Source organism: Gracilinanus agilis, chromosome 6, assembly GCF_016433145.1.
Source record: "Gracilinanus agilis isolate LMUSP501 chromosome 6, AgileGrace, whole genome shotgun sequence".
Classification (NCBI taxonomy): Eukaryota; Metazoa; Chordata; class Mammalia; order Didelphimorphia; family Didelphidae; genus Gracilinanus; species Gracilinanus agilis.
The window spans coordinates 290,865,478-290,883,904 of NC_058135.1; the positions used below are offsets into that span (position 1 = coordinate 290,865,478).

General features: G+C 57.5%; 2 protein-coding genes across 4 annotated transcripts in view; one reads left to right on the plus strand and one right to left on the minus strand.

Moving 5' to 3' along the window:
- Window positions 1–57: 57 nt before the first annotated feature.
- Window positions 58–3,013, plus strand: RCE1 (Ras converting CAAX endopeptidase 1). Of its 3 annotated transcripts, none has more exons than XM_044680508.1 (8): window positions 58–378; window positions 589–691; window positions 839–937; window positions 1,023–1,101; window positions 1,876–2,043; window positions 2,133–2,204; window positions 2,314–2,376; window positions 2,482–3,013. In XM_044680508.1, the coding sequence occupies exons 1-8, from the start codon at window positions 194–196 to the stop codon at window positions 2,715–2,717; spliced, it is 1,005 nt and encodes a 334-aa protein (XP_044536443.1). In that variant the 5' UTR covers window positions 58–193; the 3' UTR covers window positions 2,718–3,013. The 3 variants fall into 3 exon arrangements, with proteins under 3 accessions (XP_044536443.1, XP_044536444.1, XP_044536445.1); XM_044680509.1 differs by having other exon boundaries at window positions 60–378; window positions 839–922; XM_044680510.1 differs by lacking the exon at window positions 58–378 and having other exon boundaries at window positions 606–691; window positions 843–922.
- A 1,205-nt stretch (window positions 3,014–4,218) lies between these two features.
- Window positions 4,219–18,427, minus strand: part of PC (pyruvate carboxylase) — a 49,526-nt gene continuing 35,317 nt past the window's right edge. The window contains exons 11-21 of the mRNA XM_044681294.1: window positions 8,288–8,432; window positions 7,933–8,022; window positions 7,619–7,840; window positions 7,117–7,273; window positions 6,595–6,835; window positions 6,258–6,507; window positions 5,921–6,165; window positions 5,477–5,656; window positions 5,113–5,358; window positions 4,906–5,046; window positions 4,219–4,812 (exon numbers count right to left, since the gene is read on the minus strand). Coding sequence (XP_044537229.1) covers window positions 4,564–4,812; window positions 4,906–5,046; window positions 5,113–5,358; window positions 5,477–5,656; window positions 5,921–6,165; window positions 6,258–6,507; window positions 6,595–6,835; window positions 7,117–7,273; window positions 7,619–7,840; window positions 7,933–8,022; window positions 8,288–8,432 — 2,166 coding nt within the window. The 3' untranslated portion in view covers window positions 4,219–4,563. The remainder of the gene's footprint in view (window positions 4,813–4,905; window positions 5,047–5,112; window positions 5,359–5,476; window positions 5,657–5,920; window positions 6,166–6,257; window positions 6,508–6,594; window positions 6,836–7,116; window positions 7,274–7,618; window positions 7,841–7,932; window positions 8,023–8,287; window positions 8,433–18,427) is intronic.

The following is an 18,427-nucleotide window of genomic DNA, read 5'->3' on the forward strand; positions in this document are numbered from 1 at the left end:
CCGAAGCAGAGGGAAGGCGGAGCCCGAGCGCGGAGGGGGCGGGACCCGAGGGGCGCAGGGGCGGGGCTCTGTGGGACGTCGCGACGTTACGCTGCGCGTCCCGGGGGGCCTGCCGGAGCCGCCTGAACAGTCGCCGGGTGCGCGTCATTGGTGCGCGCCGCGCCGGACTCCGCGGCTCCGGGCAGAGAGCGCGATGGCGGCGCTGGGCGGCGGTGGGCTGCGGCTGCTGTCGGTGTCGGGGCCGGGGCGGGAGCCCGAGTCGGCGGCGCTGAACGGCGCGGGTCCTGGCCTGTGCTGCTGGGTGTCCGTGTGCTCGTGCCTCAGCCTCGCCTGCTCCTATGTGGGCAGCCTCTACGTGTGGAAGAGCGACCTGCCCAGGTGCGGCAGCGGGCGGGCGAGCGCGGGGGGCGGGACTTGGGCGGGGCTGGGCTGCGGCTGTGGGCTTCCGGAGCAAGGGACGGCTGCTAGTATTGTCAGGCCTCTAGCATGGACTTCCGGGGCAGAGCCGGAACTGACGCCGTAGGGTGGGGCGGGGCGGTGGGCCTCCGGGCCTCGGGGCCTCGCGCACATTTATTTCCCCGTCCCTAGGGATCACCCTGCTGTCATCAAGCGGAGATTCACCAGCGTACTCATAGTGTCCAGCCTCTCTCCGCTCTGCGTGCTGCTTTGGAGGGAGCTCACAGGCCTCCAGGTCTGGGGGCGGGGGCTACCGGAAGAAGGGCGGGGGCTGGAAAGGGTGGAGGGCGGAGCATGAGGCCTGGCAGGCCGGGGAAGGGCTGGACCAACCTGCCTACCTGCTTCGGGGGCGGGGCCTGACCCCCTTCTTTTTGGGGCTCAGCTAGGCATCCCCCTGTTCACCCTGATGGGCTTCAGGCTGGAGGGCATCTTTCTCGCCGCCTTGCTGCCGCTGCTGCTGACCATGGTGCGTGTCTTGGAGGTTAGGGGGACTCCTGGCTGTGGTCAGGGAGGAGCTGGGGGGCAGATCCTCCCCCCTCCCTGAGCTCCCCTCTCTGTCCCTTCAGGTCCTGTTCCTGGGTCCCCTGATACAACTCTCCATGGACTATCCCTGGGACCTGGTCAATGGGCTGAAAGGGGCCCTGGGTGAGTGTGTGGGGAGGGGGGAGGAGAATGAACTGAAGGGATTAGGGGATCCCCAGGTGGCAGGGCTGGGAGTGGGAAGACCTGGCTTCTAGTCCTGCTGGAGCAGGCCCCTGGCTCTCTGGGCCAGGTGAGTGCTGCTGAGGGTTCCGAGCTCCAGTTTTGTGAGGGAGACTCCTTGAATAGTCTGGGGACCTTGTCCCTGTCTTGTAGCTCCTTAGAGCCTGGCAGTATTGGGTGACCAATGAACTGGGTAAGTTGAGCCCTGTGACCTGAGACTGCGAGGGAATAGGAGTTCAGATCCTGCCTGTTGCTCCTTATCTAACCTTTGGCAAGGGAGTATATTGGCCTGGACCTCAGTTTTCTTCTCTGTGAAATGGGGGTAGTAAGGCTGGCACCACTTCCCTTAAAGAACCCCACAAACTGAATATTATTTTTTTGCCCGTACCTTCTGTCTTATGTATTGGTATTAAAGTGGAAGAGTGGTAAGGGTAGGCAATGGGGGCCAAGTGACTTGCCCAGGGTCACACAGCTAGGAAGTATCTGAGGTCGGATTTGAACTCAGGACCTCCCATCTCTAGGCCTGACTCTCCATCCACTGAGCCACCCAGCTGCCCCTGAATGTATTCTTTAAAGGTCCCTAAGGTAGAGACATCAGGATGGGGGTGGGGGGAGAGACAGAGTATTATGGGGATAGACAAGTTTCTGCCTCCTGCCCCTGGGTAGCTTCTGGAGGGGCCCACTCTGCCCATGGCTCATACCCTCCCTCTGCACCAGCCCCCCAGGCCTGGGTGCAATGCCTAACGGACATGAGATGGCTGCGGAACCAGGTGATCGCTCCTCTGACCGAAGAGCTGGTGTTTCGGGCCTGCATGCTGCCCATGCTGGCCCCCTGCACGGGCCTGGGCCCTGCCATCTTCACCTGCCCCCTCTTCTTTGGTGTTGGTGAGCTTCCTTCCCAAGGGGCTAGAGGGAGGGCCTGGCAGGGGGAGGGGGCAGTCTCGGGTGTCCCTAAGTCTTGCCTCTCTTTCCAGCCCACTTCCACCACGTGATTGAACAGCTCCGTTTCCGCCAGGGCAGTGTAGGGAGCATCTTCTTGTCGGCTGGTGAGGCCTGGCTGGGCTCGGGGCCCGGAGGATGGGAGGGTGGGGCAGGATGGGGTGACCCCTGACCAGGAGCCCCAGCCCGGCCTGACCTTGGGGCCTCTCCCTCCAGCATTCCAGTTCTCCTACACGGCGGTCTTTGGGGCGTACACGGCCTTTCTCTTCGTCCGCACAGGTGTGTGCCGCCTTGGGGAAGGGCAGAGCCTTCACCTGGGGTCAGTGGATAGGTGGGAGGGGGCTGGGAGGCGTCTGCTGACCCCTTGTCTCCCCCCCTCCCCAGGGCACCTGATTGGACCCGTCCTCTGTCATTCTTTCTGCAATTACATGGGCTTCCCTGCGGTCTGTGCCGCCCTGGAGCACCCCCAGAGGTGCCCCCTGCTGCTGAGCTATGCCTTGGGCGTGGGGCTCTTCATGCTCCTGCTGCAGCCCCTCACAGACCCCAAACTGTACAGCAGCCTCCCCCTCTGCCTGCTCCTGGACCGAACCTGGGATTCAGCTCCGCCCCTGTGCTCCTGACCTCTGCCTCCTCCCTGTGGACTCTCAGGAGAGGGATGTGGGGGAGGGAGGGGCGCCGGGGTCCCTGAGATCTCAGGAATTCTGGGAGGGGGCAGGGCCTGGCCTCCCTTCGGCCCCTCCCCCCAAGCTGCTCCGTCTCTGGACAGTTGTTCCCCTGCACTCCTGGGCCTCCTCGAAGCTGCTTGGGGGATGGGAGAGAGTAGACCCCAGCCTTCTCGTCCATCTGTCCGTCATCCTGTCACCTTCGTCTTTTTGCATCAGACTTTATATTCGAATATTAAAGAATTTTAACTTGGTAGCTCTGAGTCAGGGCTGGCCTCTGGCAGCTGGCCGGAGCGAAGCCTGCCCCCTGGGTTGCTTCCTCTGGGAAATGGGGCTCAGTGGGTGGTGGGTGTGAGGAGGGAGCGGTCAGCCTGCGCACTGGGGGTCGGGGGTCAGGGCCCCTCCTGGCCTCAGCTTCACCCTGCCTGAGCCTGACCCAGACCCTGTCTGGCTGTTCCTTGGGACTCCAGGGGCCTTCAAGGGGTTCCCCAGCCCCGTTTCCTGCAAAGGCGTCCGGCTGACACCAACCGGTCAGAGCAGCCAGGCTCCCGGGACCTTCTCGGGCCAGCGTGTGGAGCAGCCTGAAAGCATGGGGTGGGAAGGCGAGGCAGCCCACTGCAGCAGAGCCCCCCTGAGATGCTGGTCCAGATGGCCCTACTTCTTGAGGCCCTTGGGCGCACTCCGGACAATGCCGGACTTGGAGCCAGAGGAGCCGGCTTCCGCAGCTGCCCAAGATGCCGGGCCTGGTGAGACTCGGCCTCCTGGGGCCTCCCCTTTCCAATCTCAGACTCCTGCACGGTGAGGGCCCCAGTGTGCCGGTCCAGCCTGCAGTGCTTAGGAGGAGAAAGAGGGCAGCTTGGACTGCTTGAAAACAGGATATGAGGTAGGGGCTGCTGGGGGGAGGCGAGCCAGGCGGGAGGACCCTCCCCCTTTGCTGTGTGACTCCCAAGTCCAGCCCCAGAAGGGGAGCCAGATGCCGGGCCGCCTCTCTAGGACTGTGACGTGGGCAATCCAAGGCCTGAGGAGCGGATGCTCGTCCCTGGGCAGGTCTGGTTAGAGGCTGTCCAAGGTGCCCATTTGGTCCGTCTTCCTTGGGGCGCAGGCTTCCACCTGGGGGCAGTGACTCCCCCTGTGCTCCCCGCCTCCCTCCTTCGAATTCGGAGAAGCCCTCAGCGGGCCTGACCGTCTCCCAGGGAACCAGAGGGGACCCTTCGGGACTTTCCCCTACAATCCGGTGCCCCCTCCCCACCTGCACCTGATCTGCTCCTGTTGCCCCACTTGGCTGTGGAGTTTCAAGCCCTGGAAACAACTCTGTACCCCGACAAGTCATTTCTCCAGATTTGCTTTCACCTTGTAAACCGGGAGGCTCCCTACCCACCCGGGGCTCCCCCTCAGGGCCAGGCCCACGTGTCCCAGGAGATCTTCGGCTGCACGACCCGCAGAGGAGAAGGCCCGGGGAGCGAGATGACAATTGGCTTTATTGAGTTTCTGAGTCTTTCAAGGCTGAGATGAGGGGGTCGTGTCCCCCGGACCTTCCTGGCCTGGACCCCCCACTCTCCCCAAAGAGAGGGCGCCGATTTGGCAAAGAAACACGTCCCGCAGAGGGCAGGACACGATGGGCAGTGGGGGAAGGAGATGGTGGAGAGGGAGGGCTCTCGCACCCCTTCCTGGGGAGCAGCCGGTCCCAGGGTCGGCCTGCCCTTGCCCCGGGTGCTGGCCTCCAGGTGGGCCGCGGCCGCGCTTTCCTGAAGGAGGGGGCGAGCAGGCCTCTACCGCTAAGGCACTGGGGACGAGGGAATGCCGGTCACTCAATCTCCAAGATGAGGTCGTCGCCCTCCAGAGTCATGTCGCGAGTCACGTGGACCTTGGCGATGGTGCCCTCCAGGGGCGCCGTCACCATGGTCTCCATCTTCATGGCGCTCAGCACGCACAGCGGCGCCCCCTTGGCCACCTTGTCCCCCACCTTCACCTTGATGTCGATCACCTTGCCGGGCATCGGGGCCCCGATCTGGCCCCTGACGTCCTTCAGGGCCTTGGGGTGGAAATGCATCTCCTGCACGGGTGAGAGGAAGAGCCGGGGGGGAGGCGCCACTGAGCACCCCGCCCCCCCCTGGCCCTGCCCCCCCCAGCCCCCCAGGAGCCTCACCTTCATGGCCTGGGTGTCCTTGACGAGGAGGGAGCGCACCTGCCCGTTGAGCTCGAAGAACACCTGCCTCTGGCCGGCCCGGTTCACGTCCCCCAGGGCCAGGGCCTTGATGTGCAGCGTTTTGCCCCGTTCCAGCTCTACCTATGGGAGAAGGGGGTCAGGGCGGGGGGCCGGGGCCGGGGCGGCCCCCAAGCCCAGGACTCTCACCTCAAACTCTTCGGCGACTTTGGGCCCCTGCAGGAAGAGGCGGGTGTTGAGGCACTCCAGGGGCCCGAAGGTGGCCGTGAAGTCCTTGTACTGCTGAAAGACGTCGGGGTACATGGCGGCCGACAGCACGTCCTCGGGGGTGATCTCCTCGTTGCGCTCCTTCAGCTCCTTCTCCAGCTTCGCCAAGTCCAGGGCAGTCATGGAAGCGCCCGGCCGCCCCTCGACCCGGGGCAGGTCCTTCAGGACCTGGGAAGGGAGGAGGCCGCCCGGCCACGAGCCGCTCAGTCCAGTGGGCTGGTGATGCCCCCCGGCCTCTGCCTGGCTCTCTCCCTGCCCCCTCCCGGTCCCCCCTTTCCCCCCCTACCTTGGATCGAAAGGGTTCGGGGAAGCCCCCGTAGGGTATGCCGATGTAGCCCTGCAAGAACTCCACCACCGAGCGCGGGAAGGACAGTTCCTCGGCCTTGGCCTCCACCTCGGCTCGGCTCAGCCCGTTCTGCACCATGAACTGGGCCAGGTCCCCCACGATCTTGGAGGAAGGGGTCACCTGGGGGGAGCAAGGCCCGGCTGAGTGTAGGGACCCAGGCCTGACGCGGTCCTCGGGCCCTCCGAGCTCCCCCTGCAGCCTTTCCCCCATCTGGGCCGGGAATCCTGCTCGTGGGGTTCACACCCCCCCCCCACCTCGTGCCTCTTCCCTCCCTCATCGTAGCTGTGACCCTGGCCCAGTCCTTCTCCCCCTCAGCCCGTCTCCTCCTCCGGGCATCCTTCTCTGGCCTTCCCTCTGCTCTAGTGGGGAGTGGCGGCCCCCCACCTTGATGAGGTCCCCCAGCATCTGGTTGCCCTCCACGTAGGCCTTCTTGACTTCTTTGAACTTGTTGCCCAGCCCCATGCTGTGGGCCTGGAAGTGCAGGTTCGTGTACTGGCCTCCCGGGATCTCGTTCTCGTACACGTCCGAGTTCCCGGACTTCATGGTGGCCGTGCAGTCGAAGGGGGCGTACAGGCCGCGGGCGCCCTCCCAGTATTCGCTGTAGTCAAACACCCGCTCCAAAGGCACCCCTGGGAGAGCAGGCGAGAGGGGCGGGGCTCGTCTGGGACGCCCTTGGCCAGGCCCCGCCCCCACCTCACCGGGGAGCCAGCCGGAGCCCTACCTGTGTCGAAGGGGGTCCCCAGAGTGCAGGCCACGAGGGCCCCCATGCTGGGCTGGGACGTGATCCCCGACATGGAGTCCACGGCCACGTCCACCACGTCCGCCCCCGCCTGGGCACAGGCCAGCATGTTGGCCACCCCGGAGCCGGCCGTGTCGTGGGTGTGGATGTGCAGGGGGAGCTCCGGGAAGCGGTCTCGGAGGGCGCCCACCAGCAGGGTGCAAGCGGCCGGCTTCAGAAGGCCCGCCATGTCCTAGGGCAGGTGGAGAAGTCAGCAGGCATGGCGGAGGGGGAGGGGCAGAGATGGGGGGGACACACACACACACACACTCAGCCCCACCTTGATGCACAGGATGTGCGTCCCCGCCCGCACCAGCTCCTCGGCCAGGTCCATGTAGTACTGCAGGGAGTACTTGGTGCGCGTGGGGTCGGCCACGTCGCCCGTGTAGGAGATGGCTGCCTCCACCACGCCCCCGGCACTGCCCGCCGCCTCCATGCCCAGCAGCAGGTTGGGCATGTAGTTGAGGGAATCGAAGACGCGGAACACGTCCATCCCGTTCTCCTTGGCCACCTCGCAGAACCTGGGGAGGGCAGGAGTTGAGGGGAGCCCCCACGCCCGGCCCGCCAGGCCCCCTTGACTAGCCCTTTGCCCCGTCCTGGCTACCCGTCCCCTGCCCTGACTCGCTCTTGCCGGACTCGGCCCGGTTTGAGCATTTGCTCCAGAGAAGGGGGGCGGGGGGGGGGCTGACCCAGGAAGGCACCATCTGAAGCGGAGCAGCATGTGGGTGCTAAAGGAGGGGCCCCAGGCAGCCCCCCAGAGCCCAGGCTTCGCCCTCGGGTCCCCTCCACACGTGCTGCTCACTTAAAGACCACGTTGTCGGGGTAGTTGGTGTAGCCCACGGCGTTGGCGCCCCGCAGCAGCATCTGGAAGGGGATGTTGGGGATGAGCTCTCTGAGCTCCTGCAGCCTCCGCCACGGACACTCGTACAGGAAGCGCATGGCAACGTCAAACGTGGCTCCTGGGGAGGGAGGAGAAGGCTCTGGGGCGCCGCACAAGACCCTCCCCCTGCCTGGGCTTTGGGGCGAGCTGCAGTGCCCGGTGCTGGCCTTAACCTGCTCTGGCTCTGCGCCTCCTGGCTGGGGAAGGGCTAACTGGGCTTCTCTTGTGGCCTTCCCGTCCTGACCACAGCAGCTCTCTGGGCAGAGTCGTGGCCCACATCCAGCCCCGGCCAGGCACATGGCAGGGGCCGGTCATTGTGAGACAAGCCAAAAACCATTTTCCCCTCATATGGGGAATGCCGGGCTGTCCAGGCCGAGGTTACTGCCCTGCCTCAGCCGGGCCCCCCACTTCTCCTGACACTCACCCCCCCAGTTCTCCAGACTGAAAAGGTCGTTGAAGCTGTGGGCGACATAGGGGGCGATCTTCTTGAGGTCGTAGGTCCGCACTCGTGTGGCCAGCAAGGACTGATGGGCATCCCGGAAGGTCGTGTCCATTAGCAGCAGCCCCTTGTGGTTCCGCACGGCCCGGGCAAAGCCCTCGGGACCTTCACGCAGCAGGATGTCTCTGAAACCAGGTGGAGGCGGGCCTGGGAGAGGCCAGGCCGTCAGGATCCTCGGGGACAACCTGGGCTTCCCTCTTCCCCGAGCCCAGCCGTGCCAGCGGTGCCCCATGACTCACCCATGGGGACGGGGGGGATGATGGGATCCGTGGGGCTGGAGCTGGCCTTGACAGGGATCGGGGTCTGGGGCCCATTTACCATGACGTGACCTGAACAAAGAGAAGAGACCCAGAGTGAGGGGAGAGCAGGGGGAGCCCAAAGAGGCCAGAGGGAAGATGGTCCAGCGTTTGAGGAGGAAGTGAGGAAGGGGTGGGGGGCGGGGCTGACGGGTCACACTCTCAGAGGTGTTCCAGCCTCCAAGGATGGACGGAGGGATGCCTCAGCTGGGAGCAGAGAGGCCTGAACTGTGGCAGCCTGAAGCAGACAGGGCCGAGGGCAGGGAGGCTGAGGTAAGAAGGCTCTGGGGGTTCAGACCCAGGTAGTGCAGCAGCTTCTGGGCCCGGTTCTGTACAGGCCGCATCTGGAAGAGCTCGGGGTTTGCATCGATGAACTGGGTATCCACGGTGCCCGCCAGGAACTGCTGGTTGTTGAGAACATTCTGCAGGAAGGGGATGTTGGTCTGCAGGACAAAGGCAGGTGGGAAGGGTGTCACCAGGGCAAGGCACACGGGGGGGGGGGGGGGGACAAGGAGGAAGAGATGCTGCTGTTGTGGGGGAGCTATCATTAGTTTGATTAGATCTAGCATCCCCAGCTCTGCCTGGGACCTGAGGCCCTCAGGAAAGGCCTCCTGCTGGTTTGCCCCTCACCTGATCTCAAATTCCCACTATTAAAACCACCCCAACTAGAATCACTAGTCCAACTTCACTGCAGATGAGCCTGCACTGGGACCAGAGATCTGTCAGGCAGGAGAGGGAGGAAGGAGGAGCCATCAACATCAGGTCACTAGAGGCCAGGTGCACTGTCCTCAGAGGACCCCAACTGAAAGCCATGTTCCCTAAGAGGGGACTGACCCTTTTTTAAAAATTTATTTATTTAGAATCTTTTTCCATGGCTACATGATTCATGATTTTTCCCACCCCTCTTTTCTCCCCCCTCCCTGAGCTGACAAGCAATTCCACTGGATTATAAACGTGTTTCATTGTTCAAAACCTGTTTCTATAACATTCATATTTGTAATAGAGTGATTTTTTAATATCAAAACCCTAATCATATCCCCATCAAACCACATGAATGATCCTATGTTTTTCCTCTGCATTTCTGCTCCCACGGTTCTTTCTCTGGATGTGGAGAGCATCTTTCTCTCAGGATTGTTCTGGGTCATTGTGTTGCTGCTAGTAGCAAAGTCAGTTACATTTGATCATGCTACAATGTATCACTCTGTGTACAACGTTCTCCTGGTTCTGCTCCTTTCACTCTGCATCAGTTCCTGGAGCTCTTTCCAGTTCACATGGAATTCCTTTCTGAACAACCCTCACTAAGGAGAAGTGGGCTGGCTTTTCTCACAGAACCATCAGCAAGGCCCAGGGGAGACTCCCCAAGAATAGGAAAAGTTTCAGGTGGACAGAGTCATTGGGACACAGAACAGTAACTGGATTAACATGCCACTTCCCCATTTGTAATGCCCTTTACAACAACCAACCATACAAGCGCTATTGGTATTATTACCCCCATTTTCAGCAACCTAACCCCAGCGTCAGCCCCTCTATCCACTAGGCGTCTCAGGACAGGGCTTGGAAGGTAGCAGTGGGTGCAGCACCAAGACCCTGGGAACTGGGGGAACGTCAGGAGCACAGACACTCACTCCCAGAGTTAGTTCTGTCCAGTGCCAGGACGGAAAACCCATCTGACAAAGGCCAGAAGGCATCAGGGTACCTGAACCCATTAAGATGGCTGGGATAGGGAGAGCCCATTGGGATGTGGGCCAGAACAGACTCCTCCAGCCTTTTCAGTCTGACTATGGCGGGTGAGTGGGGAATGGGAGGTTTGGTGTCTCGAGGATCCAGGAGTCAGAGGGGCTGAGGTAGTTGTTTGTCCCAGTAACATTACAGGGTGGTGTCTTGACTTGGGCAGGAATTGGACTTAAGTGAGGCAGAATTGCACCAAGTCCTCAGGCTCACACTCTCTTCTAGAGCCAATGAAGTCCAGGGCAAGACAAAAGGATGATGGGTGATGACCCAAGACGCGGTGGACCACCAGAGCGCCAATCCTCCCAGAACACCCCATACAACCAGAAAGAAGAGAGCACTGAGGAGTAAAGGGTGATCAACATGTCACAGGGCTGCAGAGAAGTCAAGAAAGCTGAAGCATGAGAAAAGGAGGGATCTCGAGATCTCTGGTAACTGGAGACATCCATTCTGAAGAAGAGGAGAACGTGCCAGCCATGGCAGGGTGGCAGAGAGAGAGGAGAGATGGCAGAAAGCAACCAGCCACCTGACTGCTTGGGAAGGGCGCCAGATGCCCAATACATGGGTCTGTTCTATCCCAGATGCAGCAAGGACCCATCCAGCGGAGCTGTTAGAGACAGAGAGGACCACAGGAAGAGAGCAGCTGGAGTAGATAAGAACGAGGATGGCAAAGGGGAGTCTGAGCACCTGAGGCAGAGGCAGGGGTGGGAAGGTGGGAGTAAAGCACAGTTTGCCCTCCCAAATCAGGCCTTGAGGATTTCATGGTCATCCACGGACACAGGTAGAGTCTGCCATTCCCATGCCCAGCTGATGTCCAACAAGGCCATGATGTTCAGCCTTTGTTCTGGCTCTCACGCCTTTCTGCTGGTGATTTTACTGTTCAAAATGTCTCCTGAGCTCCATGCTGAAGCTAAGAAGGCAGTGAAGGGCCTCACGGAGAAGACACCCGTGTTAGATAAGCTTTGCTCAGCCATGAGTTCAATGTTAAGGTGGCACACATTCAAAAGACGAAGAGGAAATAGGCATATAATGATTTTTAAGAAACATCTATTGGGGGCAGCTGGATGACTCAGTGAATTGAGAAGCAGGCCTAGAAACAGGAGGTCCTAGGTTCAAATCTGACCTCAGACACTTCCCAGCTTTGTGGCCCTGGGCAAGTCACTTGACCCCCATTGCCCATCCTGACCACTCTTCCACCTAGAGCCAATGTACAGAAGCTAAGGGTTTAAAATTAAAAAAAAAAAATTAAAAAAAAGGAACATCTATTAGAATTCTACAAACAATTACAAACTACTTTTCAAACAAGTAAAGTCAGGTCTAAAAAACTGAAAAAATGTTAACTGCTCACAGGTAGGCCAAGATAATATAATAAAAATGACAACCTCACCTAAATTAATTTACTTATTCAATGCCATATGAAATCAAACTACCAAAAATGATTTTATAGACCTAAAAATAACAAAATTCATCAGGAAAAACAAAAAAGTCAAGAATATCAAAGTAGTTATTGGAAAAAAGTGAAAGATGTACTATAAAGTCATCAAAACAATCTAGTACTGACTAAGAAATAGAATGGTGGATCAATGGAACAGATTAGGGGTAAATGACTTCAGCAATCTAGTAGTGATAAATGTTGGAGATGTGGCCAAATTGGCATACTAGTGCATTGTCGGTGGAGTTGTGAACCGATCCAACCATTCTGGAGGGCAGTTTGAAGCTATGCCCAAGGGCTATAAAACTATGCAGACCCTTTGATCTTGTACTACCACTACTAGATCTCATCTGTCAAAGAGATCATAAAAAAGAGAGAAGGACCTACATGTGTAAAAATATGTGTAGCTGCTCTTTTTGTGGTGGCAAAGAATTAGAATTTGAGAGGATGGCCACCAATTGGGAAACGGCTGAACAAACTGTGGTATAGTTTGGGGATGGAGTACTATTGTGCTCTAAGAACTGATAAGCAGGAGGAATTCAGAAAAAGCTAGAAAGATCTGCAAGAACTGATGCAGAGTGAAATGAGCAGAACCGGAAAAACATTGTTCGCATGAACAGCCACATCGTGTGATGCTCAACTGTGAAAGGCTCAGATGCTGCCAGTGACACAACGATCCAGGGCAATTGGGAGGCCTTACGACGGGGATGCTGCCACCTCCAGAGAAAGCTGGCGGAGTCAGATGCAGATCAAAGCAGATGGTCCTTCACGTGAATTAATTTAGGGTTTGATTTGGAGATTTGGGTTTTATCTGATTATTCTCTTTCAACAATAACCAATATGAAAATGTTCTGCATGAGAACACACGTGTAACCCAGATTAAATTGCTTACCATGGGGGGGGGGGGCAATTTGGATCTTATAATCAGGAAACATTTTTTTTTTAATTTTAAACCCTTAATTTCTGTGTATTGACTTCTAGGTGGAAGAGTGGTAAGGATGGGCAATGGGGGTCAAGTGACTTGCCCAGGGTCACCCAGCTGGGAAGTGTCTGAGGCCAGATTTGAACCTAGGACCTCCAGTCTCTAGGCCTGACTCTCAATCCACTGAGCCATCTAGCTGCCCCCAGGAAACATATTTTGAAGATTGTTATAACATGGAATTTGGAATGTAAAATATCTTTGAATAAAAACCATTTTTAAAAGAATTACCCCCAAAATCTATTAAGGGGTCAGGCAGGTGGCTCAGTGGATAAAGGGCTAGGACTAGAGATGGGAAGTCCTGGATTCACTTAGCCCCCCACGGCCTAGCTCTTACTTCTCTTAAGTTTTGGAACCAATACACAGTATCGATGCCAACATGGACGGTTGGGGTTCGAGAAAAAAGTAAAGAAATGTCTATTATTCAATAACGTGTCTTTTAAAGAGACACACACATAAAACAAGGTTATAATTTGATCCATTGATGAAAATGTAAACCAAGGCTTGAAGGAAGCTAACCCTGGATTTCTCCTAGGAGCAGTGAGTCTGTATTCACTATTTCAGTGTTTGGATAACTTTTAGTACATGCTGTCTTGGGTGGTGGTGGTGGTGGTCAGTCATGCCTGACTCTTCACACCCCATCTGGTTTTTTTTGGCAAATCTACTGGAGTGGTTTGCACTTTCCTTTTCCAGCTCATTTGACAGATGAGGAAACTGAGGCAAACACGGTGACTTGCCCTGGGTCATATGGCTAGGAAGTGTTTGAGGTGAGATTTGAACTCATGAACATGAGTCTTCTTGACTCCGGGCCCTGCACTCTATCCACTGCATCACTCAGCTGCCCCTTCTAGAACATAACCATTGAGAATGATGAGAACTGACTGATGCGAAAGAGTGACTCAAGCTCTCTGTCTAGCAATCAGCAACTTTTAAGTTAATTAATCAAAAACCTTCCCAGTCACTAAGTATGAGAATTCATAAGTCACTTGCTGGAGCGGGTGACAACTCCAGAGGCCACTGGCTGCCCCTCCCTGGGCAGTGCTAGGCAAAGCCTGGGATCGATTCCCCTAAAGTGGGGGAGTGACAGGAAGTGACGCTGAAAAAGCTGCTTTAAAAAGGCCGGCTCGAGGGGCCTCTGCCTTGGTGAGCCGATTGGAGGAGGCCTGCTGGGTGAGTGACTGGAGCCAAAGGAAGAGGCTTGCCTCGGTGGGACTCCTGGCTTAAGAGACTTCCTCGACGGCACGTGGAGATCAGGACTTGAGAGCCCTTGCCGTGGTGAGCTGGACTTTAATTATAAAGTGCAGAACTTCTAGGATATCTAGCCAGGCAATACTTTCTGCTTCCTTCCTCCATCTCTCTTTTACTGATCTCTATTAAACTAAATTGTTAAGAGCGCCCAACACACCCGCGACTTAAGAGTTAATTTGTTAAATCAGCCATCACGATATTACTTTAAAATTCTCATATTTAGCATAAAACCTAAATTTAAATTCTTACACTGGTTATGGGTACATGTAAGCTTCCCACATAGCCCCGTGGCTATTGGTTGCCCTGCAGGTGGAGAATATGCAGTGTGCCAAGCAGGGAAGCAGAACCAGTGAGCAACCTTGGCCATTATCTAGCCTCTCATTTTCCAGGAAGAAGCGGAGCCCCTGGAACCCTAATCCTGGGACCTTCCGACTAGACTTGGCTTTCCTGCCCCCCCCCAACCTCTTCTTTGGGCAGGGATGCAACTATCATTGCACCCACGAAGAAGACACTAAGAAGAGTAAGTAACGGACAGGAAAAGAGGACTTGTGAGCTGTAGGTGTGCTTTCTAACCAGACTTGTTAGCACAAAGGTGAAATTCTATACCAAATTCCCAGGTCCACACCACAGTGAAGACAGCTTGTTACAAGCGCCCCTCCCCCATGAACTATTCAGGCAACCTCTTGTTGTTTCGGGAATTACAGAAAGGAAAAGACATCCCTGGGAGAAATTATCATTTCCTATAGAGCCTCAACCAGAGAAATTCGATCACCACAACAAGGAGGCCCAACAAACCTTGAAACCACTAATGTCAGCAAATGCAGAAGCAGCCACCAGAAGTGACACTACTTTAAAAACCTTATGAAAGAGGGTGGTGGAAGATTTGTGAGCAGATATGCCTTAGCAAGCAGCAAAAAGTAGGAGAAAATAACATGAGACATTGTTTAATCACTCCAACAACATTTTAAAATAAAACTGTGAAGATAATAAATAGATGAAAACTAGAAGAGACTAGTCAGCATTTCTATTAGAGACTATTCTCAGCGGCCCCACCGGGAGACCATCACTTTTGGAACTTAACACCTTGGTCCTTGGGATGCTCATAAGAAAGGGAAAAACACCTCCAAAGAAGAAGATGACAGAAAGAGTGGTGGCTGCTGGACCAAATGAAGGACAAACAAAGGAATTCTGTGACATTGCATGAAAACAAGGAAGGATCAATTCTCAAGGCATAGGAAAGCAGGAATATATTAAAGGCCAATTAAGAAAGAGTGGCATGGGGGGCAGCTGGGTAGCTCAGTGGATTGAGAGTCAGGCCTAGAGACAGGAGGTCCTGGGTTCAAATCTGGCCTCAGACACTTCCCAGCTGGGTGACCCTGGACAAGTCACTTGACCCCCATTGCCTACCCTGACCACTCTTCCACCTAGGAGCCAATACACAGAAGTTAAGGGTTTAAAAAAAATAAAAAGAGAGAGTGGCATTATGGAAAATGCTGGGTTCAGAGTCTGAGGGCCTGCCATGTTGATTCCCTTGGGGACCTTGGTCAACTCATCAGGAAAAGGAGGCAGTTGGCCCAAATGGGCACTAAGGTCATTGCCCAGCTCTAAATCTATGATACCATGAAAGGAACCAATTTTCTAGATTTCCACCTGAAAGAAAATTGAAAAAAATACCCAAACAAGGAACTGTCCACCGAGAGGATGTCCATCAATTGGGGGATGGCTGAAAGAGTTACGGTATGTGAAGGAGAAGGAATAGTGATGTGGGCTGACCGTGGTCAGCAAGGGGCAGGAATAGGACTCTGAAATCGGGCATTTCTCACTAGCTGGCACTGGTTAAACATCAACTGCAAAACCTGTATTGTTCAGCATTAGACAAGCACGATTGTAGATAGTTCAGTGACCCACTCCGTGTCCTGCATCTGTAACGTTCAATGCTGGGCATCAGCTTTGGGCCTTCTCTGTTTTACTAATTACTTATATTGTTCTTAGAAACAATCGGTTCCCTCTAGTGGCCCTCCAGTGTACCCGCCACCCCCCCACCCCCACGGTCTCGTTCTGGAAGGGCAGCAAGGCCTCTCCCACGCTGACCAATGATGACAAGGTGGACGATGGAGGAACGTGGAACCTGTGCACTGGGGTCTCTGGCCTTCCAGAAGAAGCCCCCGATCTAGGGCTTCCACCTGAGTTTGGAATGGCAGATGCCAAGCCACGAGAGCCCAGTAAACGGGACAAGTCTGATTCTCTAGCGAGGAGCCGCTCCTCTCCTAGCCCGGGCTGATCCCCGAGCCCCAAGGCTACCCGACACCAGCTCTTAGGCCATTCGACCACCCCAAACCGGTCTACGAAGACAATTAATTCTTTTCCTGCTTCTGGACTGAACAGAGTTTGAGTCTCCCATGCTTGGGCCCAGACCCTGCTACAGACTCGGGTGTGTTTCTCCCACATCGATACTCTCGTGCCTAAGACGTGATGCCAGGGGCGGGCTCAGGAGACCCAGGAGGGCCTGTAGGAACGGATTCAGAAAAGAGGGAGCAACACTGCGAAGAGAATCACCTGTGAAAGACCTTGCAAGTGGGATCATCGCGATGATCCATCAGAACCCCAAAGGCCTCGCGCTGGCAAATGCTGTCCACCCTCTCAAAGGGGCCTGGCCTGGAGCGGGCACAGGGAAGCCGAGGTTTGCTTTCTTTTTCTTGGCTTTAACTTAAACACAAACAAACCATCACTGGGGCAGCTGGATGTCACACAGAGCATCTGACGGGCCATTATCCAGCTCCTCATTTACCAGGAAGAAGCTGAGCCCTTGAAGAGAGACTTCTGGAGTCAGGAGGATCTGGGTTCAAAATCTGGACACAGCCACTTCCTAGCAGTGTGATGACTGCCCAGCCTTTGTTCTTCTTCGGTCCTAGAATTGATCCTTTTTTTTTTTTTTTTTTTTAAATAACGGGTGCCCTGGTTGGGAATTGATACTACATTCCAAGGCAGCTGACCAGTAAGGGCTAGGCAATTGGGTTAAGTGACTTACCCAGGGTCACACAACTAGGAAGCACCTGAGGCCATAATTCAACCCAGGACCTCGGGCCTCTAGGCCCAGCAGTCTATCCATTGCCCCAGCAAGATGCCGCAAATGGACACCTTTAAAGGTTTAAAAAAAAAGACCAGCCTGTGAATGTCCACTTCCTCGAAAGAAGAAAGACATAGTTGATAGACATATTTCTCCCCCTTTTGGCCAAGTGATGCCTTCTCTTGTCTGGGAAGGGGAGGGCAGGCCGGAGAAGCTATCTGGGAATGTTAATGTAAATGTTCTTTGTTAAAAAAAAGAAAGAAAGAAAATGCCAAGTGAACAGGCAGCTGGAAAACCACCTGAGTGCCAGGCAGGGGCAGAGGCTGCTTCCCCTCCCACTCCGGCTGGGGCTTCCCAGAGTCCCTGCAATCTGCCAAAGGAAGAACTCTGGCCACTGGGGTGGGTGTTTGGAGCTGGGGTGCCCCCTCTGGGGAGAAGACCTGCATGGAGCCTCAAGCAGAGGAGGAAGGGGGAGGGGGCGGAGGGGGAGGTCTGGGCAGTCCTGGGCCAAGGGGGCCTCGAGCTCTGATCTGGGCCCTCTCTGGCATCTGCCCGGAACCTTCCAGGCCACCTCAACAGTGTGGAAAGCTAGATGTGGAGCCCCAACTGGAGCAGCTGAGAAAGGCCTCTCCCACCTGGTCACACAGCTGAGGGGTGGGGGTGGGGGTGGCTTAGAAGCTGGTCCACGGTGGTGCCCGGGGCCCCTCCCCCCTGCGCCCCTGCCGTGTGCCTTGAGGGGGCTCCTCCAAGCCTTCCCGAAGCCGCTGCACCACTTTCAGCCCAGCCCAAGTCCATCCTCGCAACGGCTATGTTTGGGGGGAGGGGGGGGGCTGTGGATCACCAGACCCAGAATGTCCACAGAACCCAGGCAGGGGGGGCACAGGCGGGGTCCTGAAGCCCAAAGAGGGAACCGCCCAGCGCGGCGGTCCAGGGAAACCTGCGGAGGGTCCTCCGAGGGAGGGAGGAAAAGGAGGAGAGCCTGGAGAAGGCTGGGCCGGCCAGAACCAGAGGAGCCCGGGAGAAGGGGGTACCTGAAGCCACGGCGGCCAGGCCGGGCCGGGAGGGGCCCATTCTCCCCCACGAACGTGCCTGGGGGCTGGGGGCCCAGCCGGCGAGGAGGAAGAGGAGGAGGGGAGAAGAGGGCCTGCTGGGAAATCGCCTCAGCCTGCCTAGCGGCGCACTCGCGCGCGCACACAGACAGCTCCGGGAGGGGAAGAGCGAACATCTCCACCTCAGGGTGTGGAAGGGGGCCGCGGGGTCAGGCCACACCCTGGGCGGCTGTCACCTCGCAGAGGAAGGCAGCGGCATCGGCCGGGGCGGGGGCCGGCGGGCGAGTGTGTACGGCCGAGCCGGTGGTGTGCCACCACGTGACTCAGTGATGCAGAACGATCGTGACCTTCAGAGTGGGAGCAGGAGTGAGCGTGTGTGCGTGGCCGTGGCCGTGGCCCGCGGCTCCGGGTGATGCTGGGGGCTGCTGCGGTCCCCCACCCCGCCCGGTCGGGAGGAGGCTGGGCGCCAGCGTGGGAGCGGGTGCGGCTCTGCTGCCGCCGCTGCCGCTGCTGCTGCTGCCGCTGAGGCTGCGGCAAAGCGCAGAGCGCGATCGCGCGGGGCAGCCCGGGCCGGCAGGGCGCCGCGGTGCGCGGACCGACGTGGGGGTGCGTGGCCAAGTGACAGCGGGCGGCTGGGACCCGGCGCGGGTGGATCCCCGCGCGGCCCCCGACGCCCCCTCCCCCTCAGAGCGCGCGCCTCGTGCCCGCGCCTCGCGGCCCCCACCCGTGCCCGAGCCGGAGCCGGAGCCGGAGCCGGAGCCGGAGCGGGAGCCGGAGCAGAGAGGCCAGGGCCAGGGTCCGGGGCCGCAGCCCCGCACGCCATGGGGAGGGCCTGGGCCCCAGGCCGAGCCGTGCGGGCGGCGGCCAGCCCCAGAGCTCGCCCCCGCCCTCGTCCCGGCGGGTGGCCGAGCGGGAGGCGCGGGGGCCCAGGGGGG